Here is an 18,659-nt window from a genome sequence, read left to right as displayed (position 1 = left end):
ATCACGTAGATATTCAATCCAATTAAAAAAAAAACTAGTGAACAGCAACAACCAAGAAAAGATGAGCAGAAGAGAGGTGGGCTTTTTTACTAGAAGACTATGAGTAGATTGATCCCTCTCTCATCTTAGTCTATTCAGTGAAATTTCACTGACTGTGAATTTGGTCTATTGTAGCAAGGTGCCTGACCATTTTCAGAAACATGGGCTATCTCTGGAGCTAGAAAGAATTAAATCTTATAGTACTCCTTTTCAGTAGCATAAAAGACAAGTTTGCATAGTGATATTCCAGGTTGGAAACAAGTGATCACAATTTTTATTGTAAAAAAAACCCCAAACAACTGAGTTTCTTTCTTTCTAATCCAGAGGGATTCATTTGTTAACAAAAGGGAAACACTCATCGCATCTAACTTTAATCTTCATATAGTTTTTAGTCTGTCTTAAGTTCCTCTGTAGTCACTGGATTGAGACAGACAATACTGAAATAGATCTTCAGGCATTCAGTTACACTTCAGGGCCAATGTTTTAACATGAAAGTTAAATTATAGATGTGCAACATGCAGTTGCAATCATTTTTATACCAAAAGTATGGAGCCAGTCCTACTTAATGTTCCTATATTTAATTGCAGGAGGAATTGCACCTACTGAATTTTGCTAGGGTCTTTAATTAAGTTTACTGATTTAACTGATATTTTGAAAGGAATCAAACACATGGTAGTAAAAGGTATCAGGACTGGTTGAAAAAAAATATGTCCTTGTTGTCCTTTCAGCTTCTGTTGTCAGACATGAGCTATTTGAAATGTGTCATCTTTCCTTCCATTGCACCACAATACCGGTGCTAATTGGCATGCAGTGAGTGCAGTACCTGAAGAGGGGGCTCGAAGTTTGTCTACTTGCCAAGAATGAGTAGAAACCCTTCCTTGCTGACTGAGGCGCATAGTCATTAGTTTCTGCAAGTCTAATTTTTTTAGCAAATTAAACCAACAATTACTTAGTGACTTCCAAAACCTGAGCTGCTGTTGATAACTGATGCAGTGTTGTAATGCTAAATTTGCAGTCAGAGGACTTGAAACAATATGGGTGAGTGAGCTGACTCAGGCTCAAATTCCAGTTTAAGCATACAAATTGAGATGCTAAAGCCCAATGCAAGAGGATTATTGTGGGGAAAAGGATTCCTCTGCATCTGAGGCCACACAACAGTAGCAGAGCTGCTTGAGGGTGGCTCCTCTGTTCTTGGGCAGATACAGGACAGCCAGCTTCCCTTTTGTCCTGTTGCAGCTGAGAGTGGGTTTTCCAGTTTGCAATTTATGTACCTGAAAATTTGGTCCGAACAGGTTTTGCAATGTAGCATATCTGCTATTAGATGCTAGTCACTGAACAAAGGAGTATAATGAGAAGCAAAAGCAGACAGACTAATACTGTGCATCAGTTAAAATGGTAATCTTTCAAGAATGTCAGTGCTTTGTACTTTCTACAAAAATTGTATCAAGTGGAAATAATATCCTTCATTCTTCTGTCTGTCTGTCCTTAATCAGTTGTAAAGAATACATGGATGTTTGCCAGAGATATAAAGGTTAAGGTGCAATTTTATAATAACACATTCCTTCCCTTATATGGTTCTTTCAATCCAAGGGCATGAGAGCAATTCACAAATAATTAGTTTAGCCTTGTAACAACTGTGCTATAAATCCTGGCCCAGCCATATAGTGCTCACATTCTTAAATTTGAAGTATGTAAATATTCCCATGTTCAGAAAGGACTAATTACTTCATCACAGAGTTATCATTGTACACTTAAATCCATTGCTGAATTGGGGTGAATAGTATTTTCAGTAATGTCATGAAGATAACTGCTGAAATTCCTTGAGTTGATTGTACGAAAAGGACTGTGATACAAACAATGTTATTACTTCTTTTACTATAAGTCTATTTTTTTTTATTTCATTTGTTCTTACTGGTGTGTATGGTATCTTTTTGGTGTTTACACTGCTTGCATGCTGCGACTCCCATGAAGTCCCAGATGACAGTACTCATTTAAAATTCGGGTGTATCGGTATTCAGCTTAGGTGTGGTCAGAGAGAGAAGAATCTGGTCCACGGAGAAGTCAAACCAGTGCAGAATGCAATGAAAATAAGTGATTTGTGGCCACGAATATCCAAGTAAAGTGGGTGCAAGCCCCAGCTTACTTCTATTCCAAACACAAAAAATCTTCTTGTAGCACTGGAGGTAAAAATCTTTACTGACAAGATACCTAATCCTGAAGTACAGTAAGACATCAGAACTGTGATACTTTTCTTTCTCATGCATGAAACATACAACTGTACATGAAAAAAAACAATGCTCTTTACAACTGTCTCAAGGAGAAAGAAAATTAATTGCGAGAAAAGGTTCTAGTTTCATAAGAATTCTAAACCAAGTCTTGGGCAGCTTAAAAGTATGTCATTATTTTAAAATCTAAAAAAATAAATTTCTTCTTTTAGCTGCTGAGACATTTCATTAAGACATGTTTCCATTGGTTAGTGCCCTTAGGTGTAAGGTTTGGAGGAGTATTTTAAGTAAATAATAATATTTCAGCAGCTAAATAAAAAGTACTTGAAATTTAGTTATGTATTAAAATATCCTTTCATTTTTTCATCTTGCTTTTACCCTTTATTTCTGAAATACTGCCTTCTTTAGAAATTGTTTTGCTAAATGAAAACAAAGTATAGTTACCTAAGCTACCACTTCTGAGTTCAAGTATGTTTGCAAGAATTGAAGCAGAGTCTGGAATGATGGCAGCTTTTTTATCTTAATGCCCTATAGCTCTTACTCCTTGCTAACAACATTTAGAACTTGTGGTTTTGTTTGATTAAAGATATTTCTTTAACTGAGTCTAATAAAAGAGTGGGAGCGGATTCTGGCAAGATGCCAGAATCTCTTGAGCAGCAATATGGGTCGTCTTCCAGACACAAATATCTATCAGCTGAAAATGCTTGACTGTGCCATGGATGCCTGTATTAACCTTGAATCCTGGGAAGAAGCTTTGTATTATGGCAGCAGGACTCTGGGACCATACAGGTAAGAGATGTAGTTGGTTCAATGGTTTCCAAAGATGGGGGAGGGGGGACTGTCTCTTTATTAAGCAAATACTGCATTTCATATAGATGCTTCTTACTGGTTTTATTTCTTGCTGTACATCTTGCCTTGCTTTCCAGGTTAGTGGATGAGGCAGAACTCTCATTCTCCTTCCACAGTCAGGATGAGAGCAACTAAAATGATAATGGGAACTATAGTAATAACTGATTATTAGCTCCTGACTGTTTCATGTGTTCAGATGCTGCCCCATCCCTGATCAGAAGCTGACTTTCTGGTTCAGACTCCACTGCCATGAGGGTATCAGTGTTTTATGCTGAGCCAGGTCAAGCTTGAGGGGCAGGTAGTTGGCTGAAATAATGTATATTCTTTGTATAATCTATACATAGAATTTACAGAAAGAATAAAAAAAAGTCTCAAAATGCAGTTTCAACTGGAAATTAAAAAACAAATGGGCCGAGGTGGTGAAGCACTTGCTGTTCCTGTTCTTCTCTCCTGGTCAGTACTTGCTCCTATGGTATATGTTGGGAGAGTTTCTGAGTCTGATGGCCTTTTATCCATAAGGAAGGATGCTCTAGGAGATCCCACTTCATGTGGTAGGTCTTGAAATTGGTTGGAGCTTGGATCTGTAATGCAACTTCGGTCATCGAGTGGAAGAAGAGCAGGTGCTGTCTGCTCTGGTCTGTTCTAAAAGCTCTCTGACTCTAATCTTTGGATTCTGGATATTTGCATTGTTTGTAACTAAATGTAAACCTGTGCTGAACGTCCAGATACAATGTCATTCACGCATGAATGTTCATTCTTGGTAAGGTATTTTTTAGAATGTCCATTTCTTCTCTGTTGGTTCTTCTACACCATACGATGTTCTAGTACATAGTGTGATGTTGAAAAGTGAGATGAGCATGCTAGTGGTGAACAATATGTGCTACTGTGAATATGAACATCTCGGATTTTACATGTCTTCCCTAAGCAAACCAAGATGCCATCAGGTTTCAGCATTTTGCCTGAGGAAACTTCATCTGGCAGCCTGTTTCTGCATAAAAGTTTGGGCTTCACTTGAGAAACAACACAGCATTTCAGAGCTTTCACTATAAAGTAATTAGCAAGAAAACTGCATAGGCTGGTGTACACCGGAGCTGTAGAGAAGCTCAGTGTTCATAATGACTATTACTTCTCATAGAAGAGGGCATGAGTGCCTGCAAATTCTCACATTTCTTCAGGGTGAAATTCACATCATGCATGTCCCACTTAATCTTTCAAACAGGGCTTACGTAGTACTGCAGCAGTACATGTTTCCTGCCAGCCTTTTATTGTGTGGCATGCTCCAGATGAACAGAGTAGTCTGCCTGTTTAAATGTTCCTTTATGAAATAAAAAAAACCTCACTTGTTTTTTTTGATTTTATAACTTGTTAACTCAGTTCTTCACAACTGACAACTGAGGATTTTTCTACAGACATTTCAGAGAGCAGAGATTAAGGTGAGACCAACTGCAATTTTACCAGATAATTTAATAAAGCTTTCTCTGTTCTGCTTACTGAAATATACTGTAGTTTTCAAGCTGTTAATGCAGGAGTTTGGAGATGAAGGAAAGGGTTCTACAGTGCATTCAATTAGTATCTCTTAAGCAATGCTATTTACATGAGGTATTTGACTTTTTTAGCACCTTGAAGAGCTTTTCCGTGTTCTCTTCTCATCCAAAAGCATTATTTAAAAGAGATTTTCAGGTTTTGTTTTTTCTTTATACCTTTAAGTCATCACTACAAGCTTTGACACACCTGAAACAAAATCCTCAGTTTCTCATTACAACAAATTGTGCCCTAAGCAGCAGGAGAGCAAATCCTAGGAAATCTTTTGGGATGCACTGAATTTCTCCTGTTGAATCAATCTACTGCTTGGCTGCTCCTGCAGTTCCATTATAGCTATCTATTTTCCTTTCCTCAGCTCTGGAAAAAGTATTCATACAGCTCTCCACAGGGAATCACCTGAGAATTCATGTGGTCCATATAAATAGGAAATCATTGTTACAACTTGTAAGGCTCTGGAGATTTGATCAAAAACAATTTTAATTGTTTATTGTGCATCTTCCATTTCTTTAGCAGCAGGATTAATTTTCAGTGCTGTGTGACACTTTGTATCATAACGTATGTTTTCATTATGGTGGTTCCTGGCATTTTCAGAATCATCCACTTCATATAACTGGCAGAGACAGGTGGTTAAACTACATGAAACTGATTTGTCGTACTGAGTACTGACCTCTGTGTTTTAGGTAGTGACAATAGCCTATGAGGAACATTATTTAGGACCTCTCAAATATTTTTAGAACTTCCAAAAGAAGGGGAGAGATGGCAGCTGTCGAGATGAAAGGCTGCCTTCTCCTTTTATGCTAAACTGTAACTGTCCATTATTTGTTAAAACCTACAACGTGTACTTTCACTGAGTAGCCTAAGCCAAATCTATTTACACAGCTTTTCTTGTACATGTCACAGTAATAGTCTGTCTGTCCAAGAGCCTTAGCAAAAGTTAAGACATTTGCCTAAGTGAAAGCTGCCCCACATCATAGTCAGCATTCAGCAGCTTGCAAAAATAAACTTCCTTTCAAAAATACTCATGAGCCTTAACCACATAATAACAGAATATCAGCAAGAGGTGTTACGTGGGTTTGTCATGTCTCGGTTAGCACATTTGCACTCTGGGCTGACTGCTGCTCATGAAGAATCAAATTCAGAGATACCGAGTAAGGCAGACTTCCCTTAGATTACCTCTGAGGAAGGACCCCAGCATTTAGCCCTTAAATTGCAGAGAAGGCACAAATGTTCTGGGGATTGGGTTGGGGTGGTTTTTTTTTTTCCCTTCTCTCAAGTATTCTGCTTACAATATAGACAAAGAGTGGAAGTATGCGCCTGTTATAAAACTCTGCTGGATGTCCTCAGCTATTGTAACAAGAGTAATAGGAGGAAAAGAAGTAGCTAAGTGACACCATGGGCCTACTGGATTTAGGAAGCAGAAGGGACTGGGTAAAGCTGTGTCGCCTCTCTGGGCTCCTGTTGCGTCAGCTCTGTTCAGATTCTTATACTGAGAGGAGAAACGTTCATCTTTTTCTGTTCTGCACTGCTCATCATCTGCTGAACTTAAACCTAATGTGTAAAACCCACTGATTTTCAGATGGGCTGTTTTAATTAACAATCCTTCATCTCTGGTGCTGCAACATTTGAAGTTACTGGAGGGCTTCAACATTAATGAGAGGAAATTCCTTCATTTCATGCTGTACAGAAGTGTTGTGCAGCAGTGCTGTTCCGTTTCTTCCCCTGGCAGCCTTGCACATCCTTCCCTCTCCATCCCCCCTCCGCTGAGTCAGCACGGATACAGGGCTTGTGCTGATGTGGCTGTTCTGCTTCTGGAGTGGGAGGGAGCTGGGTAGGTGCAAGCATCCCATATTTGTGCGAGGTGTGCATCCTTTGTCTCTTCTTCTCACTCCTCCTACCCCTTCCAGTGATGTTTTGCAGTATCCCATTACTTCACCTTTCCTCAGTGAGTGAGATTTTTTAGGGAACAGAAAAACAATCCCAGTCAACACAATTTTTGGTTGTTTTGCAAAGGGCTGAGTTAAAGAACAGTGACTGGCATATGCTTCTTGTTGAGTATTTTCAGAGAACATGGTTGAATTTTCATTGCGTGAATGAAATTTCAGCCAGGATTTTTTTATGTAGAATTCTAATCCAGTAGATATGATGGACTGTAGTTTCTAAGTATGTGAACTTCAGTCAACAAGAGGATTAAAAATTGATGGTTGCTATAGTGTCTTTTCCATGAGTCATGATCTTGTAAAAAAGCCAAAAATAGCTGTAGAATCTAATCTTATTGGAAGAAACTCTGAACTTATTTTCTCTTCTTCAAAAATGCTCTCCAATAAAGAGTCTGATTTTCTTTTGGTCTGATTTCCCCCCATTTTCAAATGCATTTTACAAAAAAATCCTGCTCTTACAGATAGGTGTTTTGTAGTACACTCATGATATATGCCGTGACTGGAAACAAATTAATTTTTTTTCATCTTTACCTATGATCAAAGATATATGGTTCTTTACGGAGTTCAGCAAACTCCTGAGTACCTACTAGTTATGAGGCACTTGGCTTGAATTAACATTTACATTGAAAGAGCACTTAAAAAACTCAAAAAAAAAAAAAGTGAACTGCAGTGATAAATAGGACCACTGGGGGATGCTAGTGCTTAAGGGTTAAAGTCTGGATTCAGCGCCAATCGGCACCCTGGTTGTGGGAGGTCCCCTGGGGACTTGTGCGTGGCTGGCAGATTTCTGAACCCAGAGACAGTAGTAATTCAGGGACCAAAGTTCAGTGTCTTAATCATAAACGTCAGTAGTAAACATAAATCTTACCTCTGGGATCACTTGAGAGGGAGACAAAAATGTGAAGGTGGAGAAAGCAATTCAAAGAAAGAATGAAACAAGGAACAAAAAGAATGAAATCTACCTTGCTCACTTTTCTGGGGTTTTAGAAAATGGCCACTTAGAGATAAATGGGCATTTATCTCTAATGTTTAGAGCAAAATATGTGGAAAGAAGAGAAAAAAAAAAATCTTACCAAAGAACTGTAAGAGATTAAAAAAATGGGAAAATCTGAATAGCTGAGGTATCCTTTCTTTTGGTTGCCTAAACAAAAACGTGTGAAGTAAGATTTAGGAATTGATTTTTGGTTCATGAATGGTTCCATTGATTTGTTATCTAGAGCTGGTAAGACAGTAGTCCTAAGTAAACAGAGGTTTGTGAAAAGAAGAACGAGGTACATTTGCTAAAAAAGTAGGTTGTGTCTGTGTAAATGTGCAAGACTGGGGGCATCACAACTCACTGGACCTCAGGGAGCTGTTGCCATAAAGTGAGTGAAGAGCACCAGGCCTCCTTGGTGCACCGTCAGTGTAAGGAAATCAACAGAAGGATGAGAGCTTGATAGTGACAAACTGCTAAAGCAGGTAGAAACAGTGGACAGCACCAAGATCACCTCTCCATTTTCCTCCCAGGGATCACTCTTCACTGCCTGTGTTTAGTGAGTTATATGAAATTAGCTGACATTATTAGCATAAATCAGTGGTGGCCAGACCACATATACAAACCACCACAGTTCATGAAGGCGTTAGAAATCCTCATGAGAGACTGTTATATTTGTAGTCTAACAAAAACATTCTTCACTTGAACGTGTCTCCTAGTGTAAGGCAGACATTCTCATGCTCTGTACTCTGTATATTGTCGTGTTATATAGCTTTTCAAAAAATTAGAATATATATGAACATTTGTGTCATTTGTATGATAATTGTCTTTGTTCCCACTTTATCTCACAAATCTTTTATGTGAGATAACACAGGCCTCAGTAAAATTTTTTGTTGCATATTTGTTATTTTAATCAGAAACTTAAAGATGGTTTGTGTTCTGGAGAAGTTTGGATAGCTCTTGTGCAAATCTGAAAGGGCAAAAATATACACCACAAACCCATGAGAACTGTAAACTCCAGTTGGTTCTTTTTTCTTGGCCCTCATGGTAGGAGAACCTGGTATAAATTGGAGAGTGTATTGTCTCTTGTAGGTAACTCTTCCAAAATACAGATATTTGTAGCAGTATTTGCACAATTTCTGGCTTCAGTGTACCTGTTTTACAGATAAACAGGGAGCATACTTGTCCCTGGCCTGATATCTTTAGGAATCCCTTAAAGCACTTCAGCAGTCCAATCCTATATTCCATTCCTCCCTACTTTTTCCCCTCCAGATCCCTCCAATCTCAACAGCCTTTTCCAAAACAGAAAAAGAAATGTTTTATGTCTGAAATCTGGTGCCCAAGTTATCTGTGTCCTGATCAATCCATTTCCCACATAGGAAATGGATTTTTCGGTTTGCTGCTTGCTTGCTAGGTATGTCTGCATAGCATCAGCACCTTCCATTCTTTGGTTCTTTTCTATTTGTTTTTCTTGTATTCTTCCATTACAACCACATGCTGTCCCCAAAAGTGATAGAGCTGCATAATTCTCAATGACTCCTATAAGCTCACACTCCCATAATTGCTCCACCATCTACCTTTCCTCATTTTCACATATTGTGCATATGGGTAAAATTTCTTACTATTCTCTCCAGTCATGCCAGCTGTTTTTCAGGCATAATTTTGATGTCTCTAGGTTGTCCAATATACTCTTATCACACATAAGTTCAGCAACATCAGCGTTAATTTGCAGTACCTCTTTCAGTATATACCACATTTCTTAGGTAGGCTAAGACTTTGTTAAATAGCTTCATTGCTGCAAGATTTTTCTGACAGTGTTCATCCAGTAGCTCTATATTTATATACTGGTGCTAACTAGCTTCAGTTTTCAGTTTTAGTTTCTAGTTTCACCTTTCACTTATGCCAAGAGCTATATGAATCTGAATATTACAGACAGTAATCTCCTAGTGATGTTAGTGAACTAAATCACCAAGAGTTTCATTTCCCAGAATAAAAACCCAGAAGAACCCAAAAGATTCCCAGAGTTTCATTTTTCTCTGACACAACTACAAGTGTTGATTTCTCCATCTCTCACATAGCACTTCCAAGGTGTTTTAAGAAACTTCTTGAAAGAGCTGTGTTCTCTGTCAATGATTACTTCATCTGTAAAGATTTATTTATTTATTTATTTGCACTGTGGGATCTTTTTCAGATTAAGATACAAGACCATTCAGGGCTTCCAGCTTTTTCTGGAATAAAAATTTCAGTCCTAGTCTACCTGCCTATCAGAACTGAAAGATTCAGTTTGGTTTTGTTTTTACGTAAGCAGGAATAGTTGGTATCTTTATCTCATAATCAGGGGATCCTTTTTTTTTCTTTTTAGTACATGCATACTCAAAATTTACAAAGGACTTATGTAGCCCTTATCTGAGCTCTTTTCATTAGTCTGCTTGCTATTACACACCAATTAAAGGACACACATGAATAAAATAGAAGTGGGAATTAAACACATTCTAGGCAAAACCAAAGCTCTCACATGCTAACCTAAAAATGCCTGAGTAGATATTACAAAGACCTGTGTGCTGTGGGAAAAATGCAGTGTAGTTACTCAGCTGGAATGATTTTGAGAATGATTTTTGGGAATTCACAGTGTCTTTGTGAATTTTGCTAAGACAAAAAGGGGGGAGTTGGTGGCATAGAGATTCTAAACAAAGGTTTGGTTAGAACCTGAGCTAAAGTGGGATTGGGAAGTGATATCAAGGGAACAATTAATAGCTAAAAATAGATACATATGAAGCATATGTGGAGTTTTGGACTGCTTTGACAGTAACTGAACATTGCTTTGAAAAAGCTATTTTGGAGGCAGAAGTCACGGTGAAAAGGGAGACAAAGGGGAGGAGAATCATTAAAAAAGAAAGATAAACTTACAATAGTATCTCTGATGAAAGAGAAAAAAGAGAGAGGGCATGGAAAAATTGCATCAGAGAAGTCATAAGGAACAAAGCATTCTCTGGGGGGAGAATTAGGAAGAGTCTGACTTTATTCAGAAAATATCTATTTCTTTGTTTTAATAAATTGTGAATTTGAGTTGAGGTGGCAGAGAGTGGAGACTTGGCAGTGCTTTTAAGAGAGAATCAATTAAGAGTTCCTAGTGGTGGAGATATGAACAATGGTGAAAAAGGAAAACTGTAGTATAAATTGCAAGAAAACAGTCTAAACAACCTTAGAGATAAAGGCTGAAGAAGATGAAAAAGCAATATTTTTTGCTATTGAAAAAGTGGAAAAGTTACTGAAAAGTTAAAACACAGTTGTGAGAGAGGGAAGAGGAAAGGAGCAGCAGATAAGGAGAGCAAAGAAATTGAAGAAAGTAGAGTCTGTGTAAAGGGTGAATCAATGAGCTTGGAGTGAGTGATGGAAAGACAGAGCTTTGAAAAGGGTCGTGCAGAACCAGAAAATTGAAGGAAGTATTGTCAAACAATAACCGTGTCAATGATTGACCAAATTCCTAGTGAGATGATCCATCCAGCAGGGAAAACAGAGAATGAAGGTCAGAGAGGTTCTGCAGCGGAATGGGTGATGCTGAGTAAAGCTGAAATTTCCCAGACTGATGTTGACAGGAAAGGAAGAGAAAAAACTGAACATGCAGGTGAGAGGAAAAGGTTAATTAGTGCAGTGAGCAAATCCTGGAGACCACACAGTTACTGGTGTGATGGTAGACTACAAGCTCAAGGTCTGTTAGTCAGCTTTTCTTAACCCCATAAAACCAGAAAATCCAGTCTTTCTATACAGGGAGCATTTGGAGGTATCAGAACTACTTGTAAATTATCTAATCCTGGTATAAGAAGTGACATAGCCACGTTAGGTTTGCACTCTGCCTCATAGAATTAGCAGTAGAATTGTGCCATAGGTGACTACTCAAGGAAATACTGAGAATAATACTGACTGCTACACAAACACTAGTTGCACTGCTTCATAAATACAACAGCTCCTGGCCTTCAGAAATTTAGTCAATGGCTAATCTTCTCCTTACTTCTCTGTACAACATATAAATGTTGGATTATGCAATTTAGAGTGAAAGGATTGACGGTGTGATGTGACCTTATGCTCACGTCCTGCAGAAGGTGCTTCTTCCTTCCTTTCCTCTCTGGTTTTATACTAGAAAATCTATCTATCTGCTTTAGGCCAGAACCCCAAACGCTGTCTGATGTTATCTAACCCTGAGATGTATGCCAAGCCCCAGATAATCCAATGTCATGGTTAAGCAGCCGATTCAGTGTTTCTCCTCTCCCACCCCTCCCTTCTCCCAGATGCCTTTCTCCTCCCTTGGGTATACTGGAACCTCTTTTCTCAGGTTCACGTTGTCATTTCATCATCAGGCAAAACACAGAAGCCTGAATCACCTTTAGTAATGTGACTTTGAAGATGAAAGTAACAAGAAAGAAACAAAAAGCAAATGACTGTGGCTAGAGAGACAAACAAAGATGGTAACTGACTACAAATGTTGGAAGGCTAACAAAAGACAGGCTAGGCTACAGCACTGGTAAGAAGAAATTCTCTGAGAAACAGAAAGTAGGCTGTCCAAAGGGCCATGAAAACTGACAAAAGTGAGAATAAGATAAATATATCAAAGAGAAAAAAAAAATCCCCTTCAGAAAATTATGCAAGTTTACTAATGAATTATAAAAAAAATCATATTTTACAAGCAAAACAAAGTCATCTTGGAGGAAAACTGAGGAATGCAATACACACATGACCAGTAAAGGGAGAGAGGGAAGAATATAAGCAACCAAAGAATAACTAGAAGAAGCCCAGAAATATAAAAATTAGGGAGGAAAAGCCTTCCTTTTAAGTTCTCCCCATCATCACAAAAGATAAAGGAGGGAGAGGGCAAAGAAAACTGATACTGCTACAGTTGCAAATACTTTCCTAAAAGGAAAATCAGCTTTCTCTAGCTGTACAGTGTGCTTTTGGAAGGTATGGTTGATGCGCTGCCAGAAGTGAAGATAAAGTTCTGGAATCAAAGTGTGTTCATTACAGCCACATCACGAATACATTTCCATATTAATTCAGGTATGTTGAATGATGCACACCAAGGATTTAATGTATTTTTAAGGCTGGCCAGCATTTCAGAAGTCTTCTGAAAACTGGCAAAAGTGACAGCCAACAAGTAGAAGCATCCTAAACCAGGTCTTTCAACTCAATTTATTGTTGATGAAATAGAAAAGAGAAAAGAAAATCTTTTCATGCAATAGCGTGCTTGGCAGACTTTGAAAAATTGAATTAGATCCTACATTGCTACAAAACAAAAGCCTCAGTATATGCAGTCATAAAAAGGAAAAACATTTGGGAGATTAATTTTCTTGTCATAGAGGGAATTTGCGAGATTTACCACAGCATTTTGTGGAAAACTTCGCTTTAGACGGTGGCACAAAACATGTTTTAAAAATGTTTATCTAAATACAACTGAAGATCTTACTTGGGAAGAATGGGAAAAGGCTGCATGCTGGACTGTTTGAGGTGTTCTGAAACACAGACATTGTGTCCTATGAAACACATTGTACCTTCTCAAATCTTACAAAAAAATCACACAAAGTAACTTATGACCAGGGGAATGTACTGCTAGTTAGTTGCTTGCTCTCATGACAATAGCTAGAGATAAGTTATCTTAGATATTTGTCTCAGTACTACACCAGCATAAGGTTTTTCAAGAGATTTCAAAATACGTAACAAAGTTGGGTAACATTACCTCTACGAGTTCAACATCTCAGAATTTTGAGATGAAAAGCAGGTTTACGTGCTTGCAGTAAGATAACATCCTGAATGCATACTCAAGCTTTATCTGTTGCTGCCTGTCTGGATTAAGATCATCTGTGTATTGTCTTGCTGGCATGTTTGCAGTGCAGGTGAGCTCTACCAATGCTGAATATGTATCAAAAGACACTGAAATTCTGCAAGGTTGCTTGTGCCACTAGAGAGCTAGAAAGAGAGGGAGGGGGAAAAAAAAAGGTCTTTTTCATGTAACAGAGCATCAAGATTCATAGAACAATAGAATAGTTTGGGTTGGAAGGGACCTTTAAAGGTCATCTAGTCCAGCTTCTGTGCAATGAGCAGGGATATCTTCAACTAGATCAGGTTGCTCAGAGCCCCGACCAACCTGACCTTGAATGTTTACAGGGATGGGGCATCTACTGCCTCTCTGGGCAACATTTTCCTGTTTCAATCCCCTCATTGTAAAAAATTTCTTCCTTATATCTGGTCTGAATCTTCCCTCTTTTACTTTAAAACCATTAGCCTTTGTCCTGTTGCAATAGGTGCTGCTAAAAAGGTTGTCCCCAAACATTACGCTGTGACAGAAATAAAAGTATATTGGCTTTCACTAAAATTGATAATTTTGTTAAGTACTCCATGCGTTCAACCCCCTGCCTTGCTCTGAGAGCAGCATTGTCCCAGATAAGTACCCCTGTCTTCTGATAACTTGAGGAGAACAAAAAAATACAGTGGTTATACACCTCTGATGTGTTAAACTGTCCATTGGTGAACAGTCAACTCCAGATATTGCAGTGGGGTATGACTTTTTCCCTCCTGTTTGCAGTGGTGAGGACTGTCACTGCGCCTGATCTTTGCATTTGAAAAACCCCAGGGATGGAGCATTTACTGCATCCAGTGACATTAATAAAAACCCACAGTGAATTGTACTCAGACCCTGCTGAGTTAAGCAGGGGAAGAATGACAATAATTTATCTGATAAAAAGACAGAGCTCCATAGAAATCAGTGGTGGTTTGTGGATCCTGATTTCACTGAATGTGTCGGCAACATACAGTTCAGTGCCAAAAGCCTTCGCTGTTGGTGATAATCACAGAATCACAGAATCTTCTTGGTTGGAAGGGACCTTTGAGATCATTGAGTCCAACCAACAAAAAAAAAAAAAAAAACAAACCCAAAAAAACCCTACAACACCAAAACCAAACCAAAACAAACACCCACAACCCCACACCACACCCACCCACAAACAGACAAACAGCCGCAAACCAACAGTCTCGGGCACTAGAGCATGCCCTGAAGTGCCATGTCTACACGTTTCTTGGATACCTCCAGGGATGGCGACTCCACCACCTCCCTGGGCAGGCTGTTCCAGTGCCTGACCACTCTCTCAGTAAAGTAACTCTTCCTAATATCTAATCTAAACCTCCCCTGCCGCAACTTCAGACCATTTCCTCTGGTCCTGTCATTATTCCCTTGGGAGAAGAGGCCAACACCCACCTCTCTACAACCTCCTTTCAGGTAGTTGTAGAGGGCAATGAGGTCCCCCCTCAGCCTCCTCTTCTCCAAACTAAACATGCCCAGTTCCCTCAGCCTCTCCTCATAGGACTTATTCTCTAGACCCCTCACCAGCTTGGTGGCTCTCCTCTGGACATGCTCCAGCACTTCAACGTCCTTCCTGTAGTGAGGGGCCCAGAACTGAACACAGTACTCGAGGTGAGGCCTCACTAGCGCTGAGTACAGAGGCACCATCACTTCCCTACTCCTGCTGGCCACGCTATTCCTGATACAGGCCAGGATGCTGTTGGCCTTCTTGGCCACCTGGGCACACTGCTGGCTCATGTTAAGCCGGCTGTCCACCAACACCCCCAGGTCCTTTTCTGCTGGGCAGCTTTCCAGCCACTCTTCCCCAAGCCTGTAGCGTTGCCTGGCGTTGTTGTGACCGAAATGCAGGACCCGGCACTTGGCCTTATTAAACCTCATCCCATTGGCCTTGGCCCATTGATCCAACCTGTCCAGGTCCCTCTGTAGAGCCTTCTGACCCTCAAGCAGGTCAACACTCCCACCTAGTTTGGTGTCATCTGCAAACTTACTGAGGGTGCACTCAATCCCCTTATCCAGATCATCAATAAAGATATTAAGCAAGACTGGCCCCAAAACTGAGCCCTGAGGGACACCACTGGTGACTGGCCGCCAACTGTATTTCACCCCATTAATCACAACTCTCTGGGCACGGCCATCCAGCCAGTTTTTTAATAATGGTATGGTGTATATAATTGGGGGGATCATAGAATCATAGAATTGTTAGAGTTGGAAGGGACCTTAAAGATCATCGAGTTCCAACCCCCCTGCCATGGGCAGGGACACCTCCCACTAGAGCAGGTTGCTCAAAGCCCCATCCACCCTGGCCTTAAACACTTCCAGGGATGGGGCATCCACAATGTCCCTGGGCTACCTGTTCCAGTGCTTTACCACCCTCACAGTAAAGAATTTCCTCCTAATATCTAATCTAAATCTCCCCTCTTCCAATTTAAAACCATTACCCCTTGTCCTGTCACTACATTTCCTGACAAAGAGTCCCTCTCCGGCTCTCCTGTAGGCTCCCTTCAGACATTGGAAGGCTGCTGTGAGGTCTCCCTGGAGCCTTCTCTTCTCCAGGCTGAACAACCCCAGCTCTCTCAGCCTGTCTTCATAGGGGAGGTGCTCCATTCCTCTGATCATCTTCGTGGCCCTCCGTTGGCCCCATTCCAACAGGTCCATGTCCTTCCTGTGTTGAGGACTCCAAAGCCGGACACAGTATTCCGGGTGGGGTCTCACGAGCACAGAGTAGAGGGGTAGAATCACCTCCCACGACCTGCTGGCCACACTTCTCTTGATGCAGCCCAGGATGGGGTTGGCTTTCTGGGCTGCCAGTGCACATTGCCAGCTCATGTTGAGCTTCTCATCCACCAACACCCCCAAGTCCTTCTCCTCAGGGGGGCTCTCTAGCCATTCTCCGCCCAACCTGTATTTGTGCCTGGGATTGCCATGTCCCAGGTGCAGGACCCTGCACTTGGTCTGGTTGAACTTCATGTGATTTGCACGAGCCCATATCTCAAGCCTGTCCAGGTCCCTCTGGATGGCATCCCTTCCCTCCAGCGTGTCAACCGCGCCACCGAGCTTGGTGTCATCGGCAAACTTGCTGAGGGTGCACTCTATCCCACTGTCCATGTGTCTGACAAAGATGTTGAACAGCACTGGTCCCAGTACAGACCCCTGAGGAACACCGCTCGTCACTGGCCACCAATTGGACATTGAACCACTGACCACAACCCTTTGAGTGCGGCCATTCAGCCAGTTCCTTATCCACCGAGTGGTCCATCCATTGAATCCGTGACTTTCCGATTTTGAGACCAGGATGTCATGCGGGACAGCGTCAAACGCTTTGCATAAGTCCAGGTAGATGACGTCTGTTGCTCTGCCGTTGTCCACCAAGCCTGTGGCAGTATCATAAAAGGCCACCAAATTTGTCAGGCACGATTTGCCCTTGGTGAAGCCATGCTGGCTGTCTCCAATCACCTCCTTATTTTCCATGTGTCTTAGCAGAGATTCCAGGAGGATCTGCTCCATGATCTTGCCGGGCACAGAGGTGAGGCTGACTGGCCTATAGTTCCCTGGGTCTTCTTTTTTTCCTTTTTTGAATATATCAGCCTGCTTAGGGAGTCAAGCACTAAGTTTTCTTCTATAAAATGTATTTCAAAGGTCAGAACTGGACATATATTTGCCTGGTTGAATGTGGAAGAAAATTTATTTACAATTTCTCTGTTTTCTCTGAATTTACAATTCACCCTAAAATGCTCTCTCTTCCTTTTTGTGCCCTATAATTAAACATAAGACAAGGGGAGATTCTTTGCTGCTCTGAACTAACCAAACTTGTTTTACAACAGGTACGGGCGTAAAGGATTCTCCATGAAACTACCTTTCTCCCAGGCAAAAATGCAGATATTCATGGTGTATATATGTTTTGCATATACTCATACCAGTTTCTCTTGCTGTCACTGCTTCCTAGCTAGGTAAATTCATGGATTGCTGATGTCTTTAGCAAGTTGGGTTGTATTTTACTTCAGTTTTGTTGATGTTGGTTTTTATATCTGCCTATTATTCCCTGTCTTTGCAGTCATTTTATGAAGATCTATTTGTAATGGCTTCAAGCAAATATATGCATGCTTAAGCCACACAAGTTGCATTCCAGTAAACAGCACAATCCTTTGGCCATTTCTGCACACCCCTCAAGTGGCTCATCCCTATCCCCCAGGGCTACCCTTTGGCAAAGTTCTGCTTGCTTTTGTTTAACTGAGGTTGACAAAAGTGATTTGATTTCCAGGGTCTTTGGCAGTGCTAGTGACAGCAATGGCTTATATAGAGATACCTTAGCCTGTTCCTGAAACAAAGTTAGTGTGTTGTATTCAATACAATAACACTACCCCAACTTTGATTAAGTGCTTAGTGAGTTCCATTTCCTTATAAGAACATGTGTAAGAACCCAAGAATGTATGCCACAAGTGAACTAAGCATTAATCTGTCAGCAGCTTAAGTGTGTTTGGGATAGCGCAATGGAAATATGCGGTATAGTGACACAGTATTTGTTCTCTGGGAAACACTTAAGAGCAGATGGAACCTGTAAAATAGACTGATTCATGAAAGCATGCAGCTTCTATCAGATTTGTTGGATGCTTCCTTGTTTTAACCTAAATAAACACAGGCCACATATGCTTGTATTTTCAGTAAGGTGCCAGTAGCTGCAGGTGGGGATCCTAACATTAATAGGTGCACAGAAATTCATCAGGAAGGGACTTTTACTTAACAGGCATGCTTCTCTCCTAAAATAATGAGATCGGTAAAAAGTACATTATCATTGTGGGTATATGCTAAGGAACTGAAAAAAAGTTCAAGGATTCAGTGACAACATAAAGAATAAGATGCTGGACTCTCATTACAATTCAATGGAAAGCTAAATCTATAGCACGCATGTCTTAAAATTCTAGTATAAATCAATAGCATCTATAAAAATGAGGTAGAGCTGTACGGAAGTGACATACAAATCTGTAGCATTTAATAGAAAAATGTTAAGCATCCTACAGATCTGTTGAAGCATATTGTAAAACTCTGCAGACAATGGATATAGTTGCAATTTGAATTACACTAGGGTATGTACGTAAGGGAGACATTACATTTGTATCCTTAGGGCTGACTTTCTGAGCTCCACCACTTGCTAATATGAAGAAATAATAAGCGCCATATCAAGATCTGGAAGACCCTTATATTTGTGCAAACCGTCACCACAGTCACTACTTTATGTTTTTTGAGTTGTGTGC

At 40.3% G+C, this 18,659-nt stretch overlaps 1 protein-coding gene across 3 annotated transcripts in view; it reads left to right on the top strand.

Moving 5' to 3' along the window:
* SMYD3 (SET and MYND domain containing 3) overlaps positions 1-18,659 on the top strand; it is a 422,465-nt gene that overhangs the window by 367,685 nt on the left and 36,121 nt on the right. For all 3 annotated transcript variants that reach the window (XM_074168179.1, XM_074168178.1, XM_074168177.1), the window contains one exon: positions 2,879-3,053. In XM_074168179.1, the coding sequence (XP_074024280.1) occupies positions 2,879-3,053 (175 nt within the window). The remainder of the gene's footprint in view (positions 1-2,878; positions 3,054-18,659) is intronic.

This window comes from Numenius arquata, chromosome 2, assembly GCF_964106895.1.
Source record: "Numenius arquata chromosome 2, bNumArq3.hap1.1, whole genome shotgun sequence".
NCBI lineage: Eukaryota > Metazoa > Chordata > Aves > Charadriiformes > Scolopacidae > Numenius > Numenius arquata.
The sequence above is the reverse complement of the archived record's forward strand: the minus strand, read 5'-3'. Positions and strand labels throughout refer to the sequence as shown.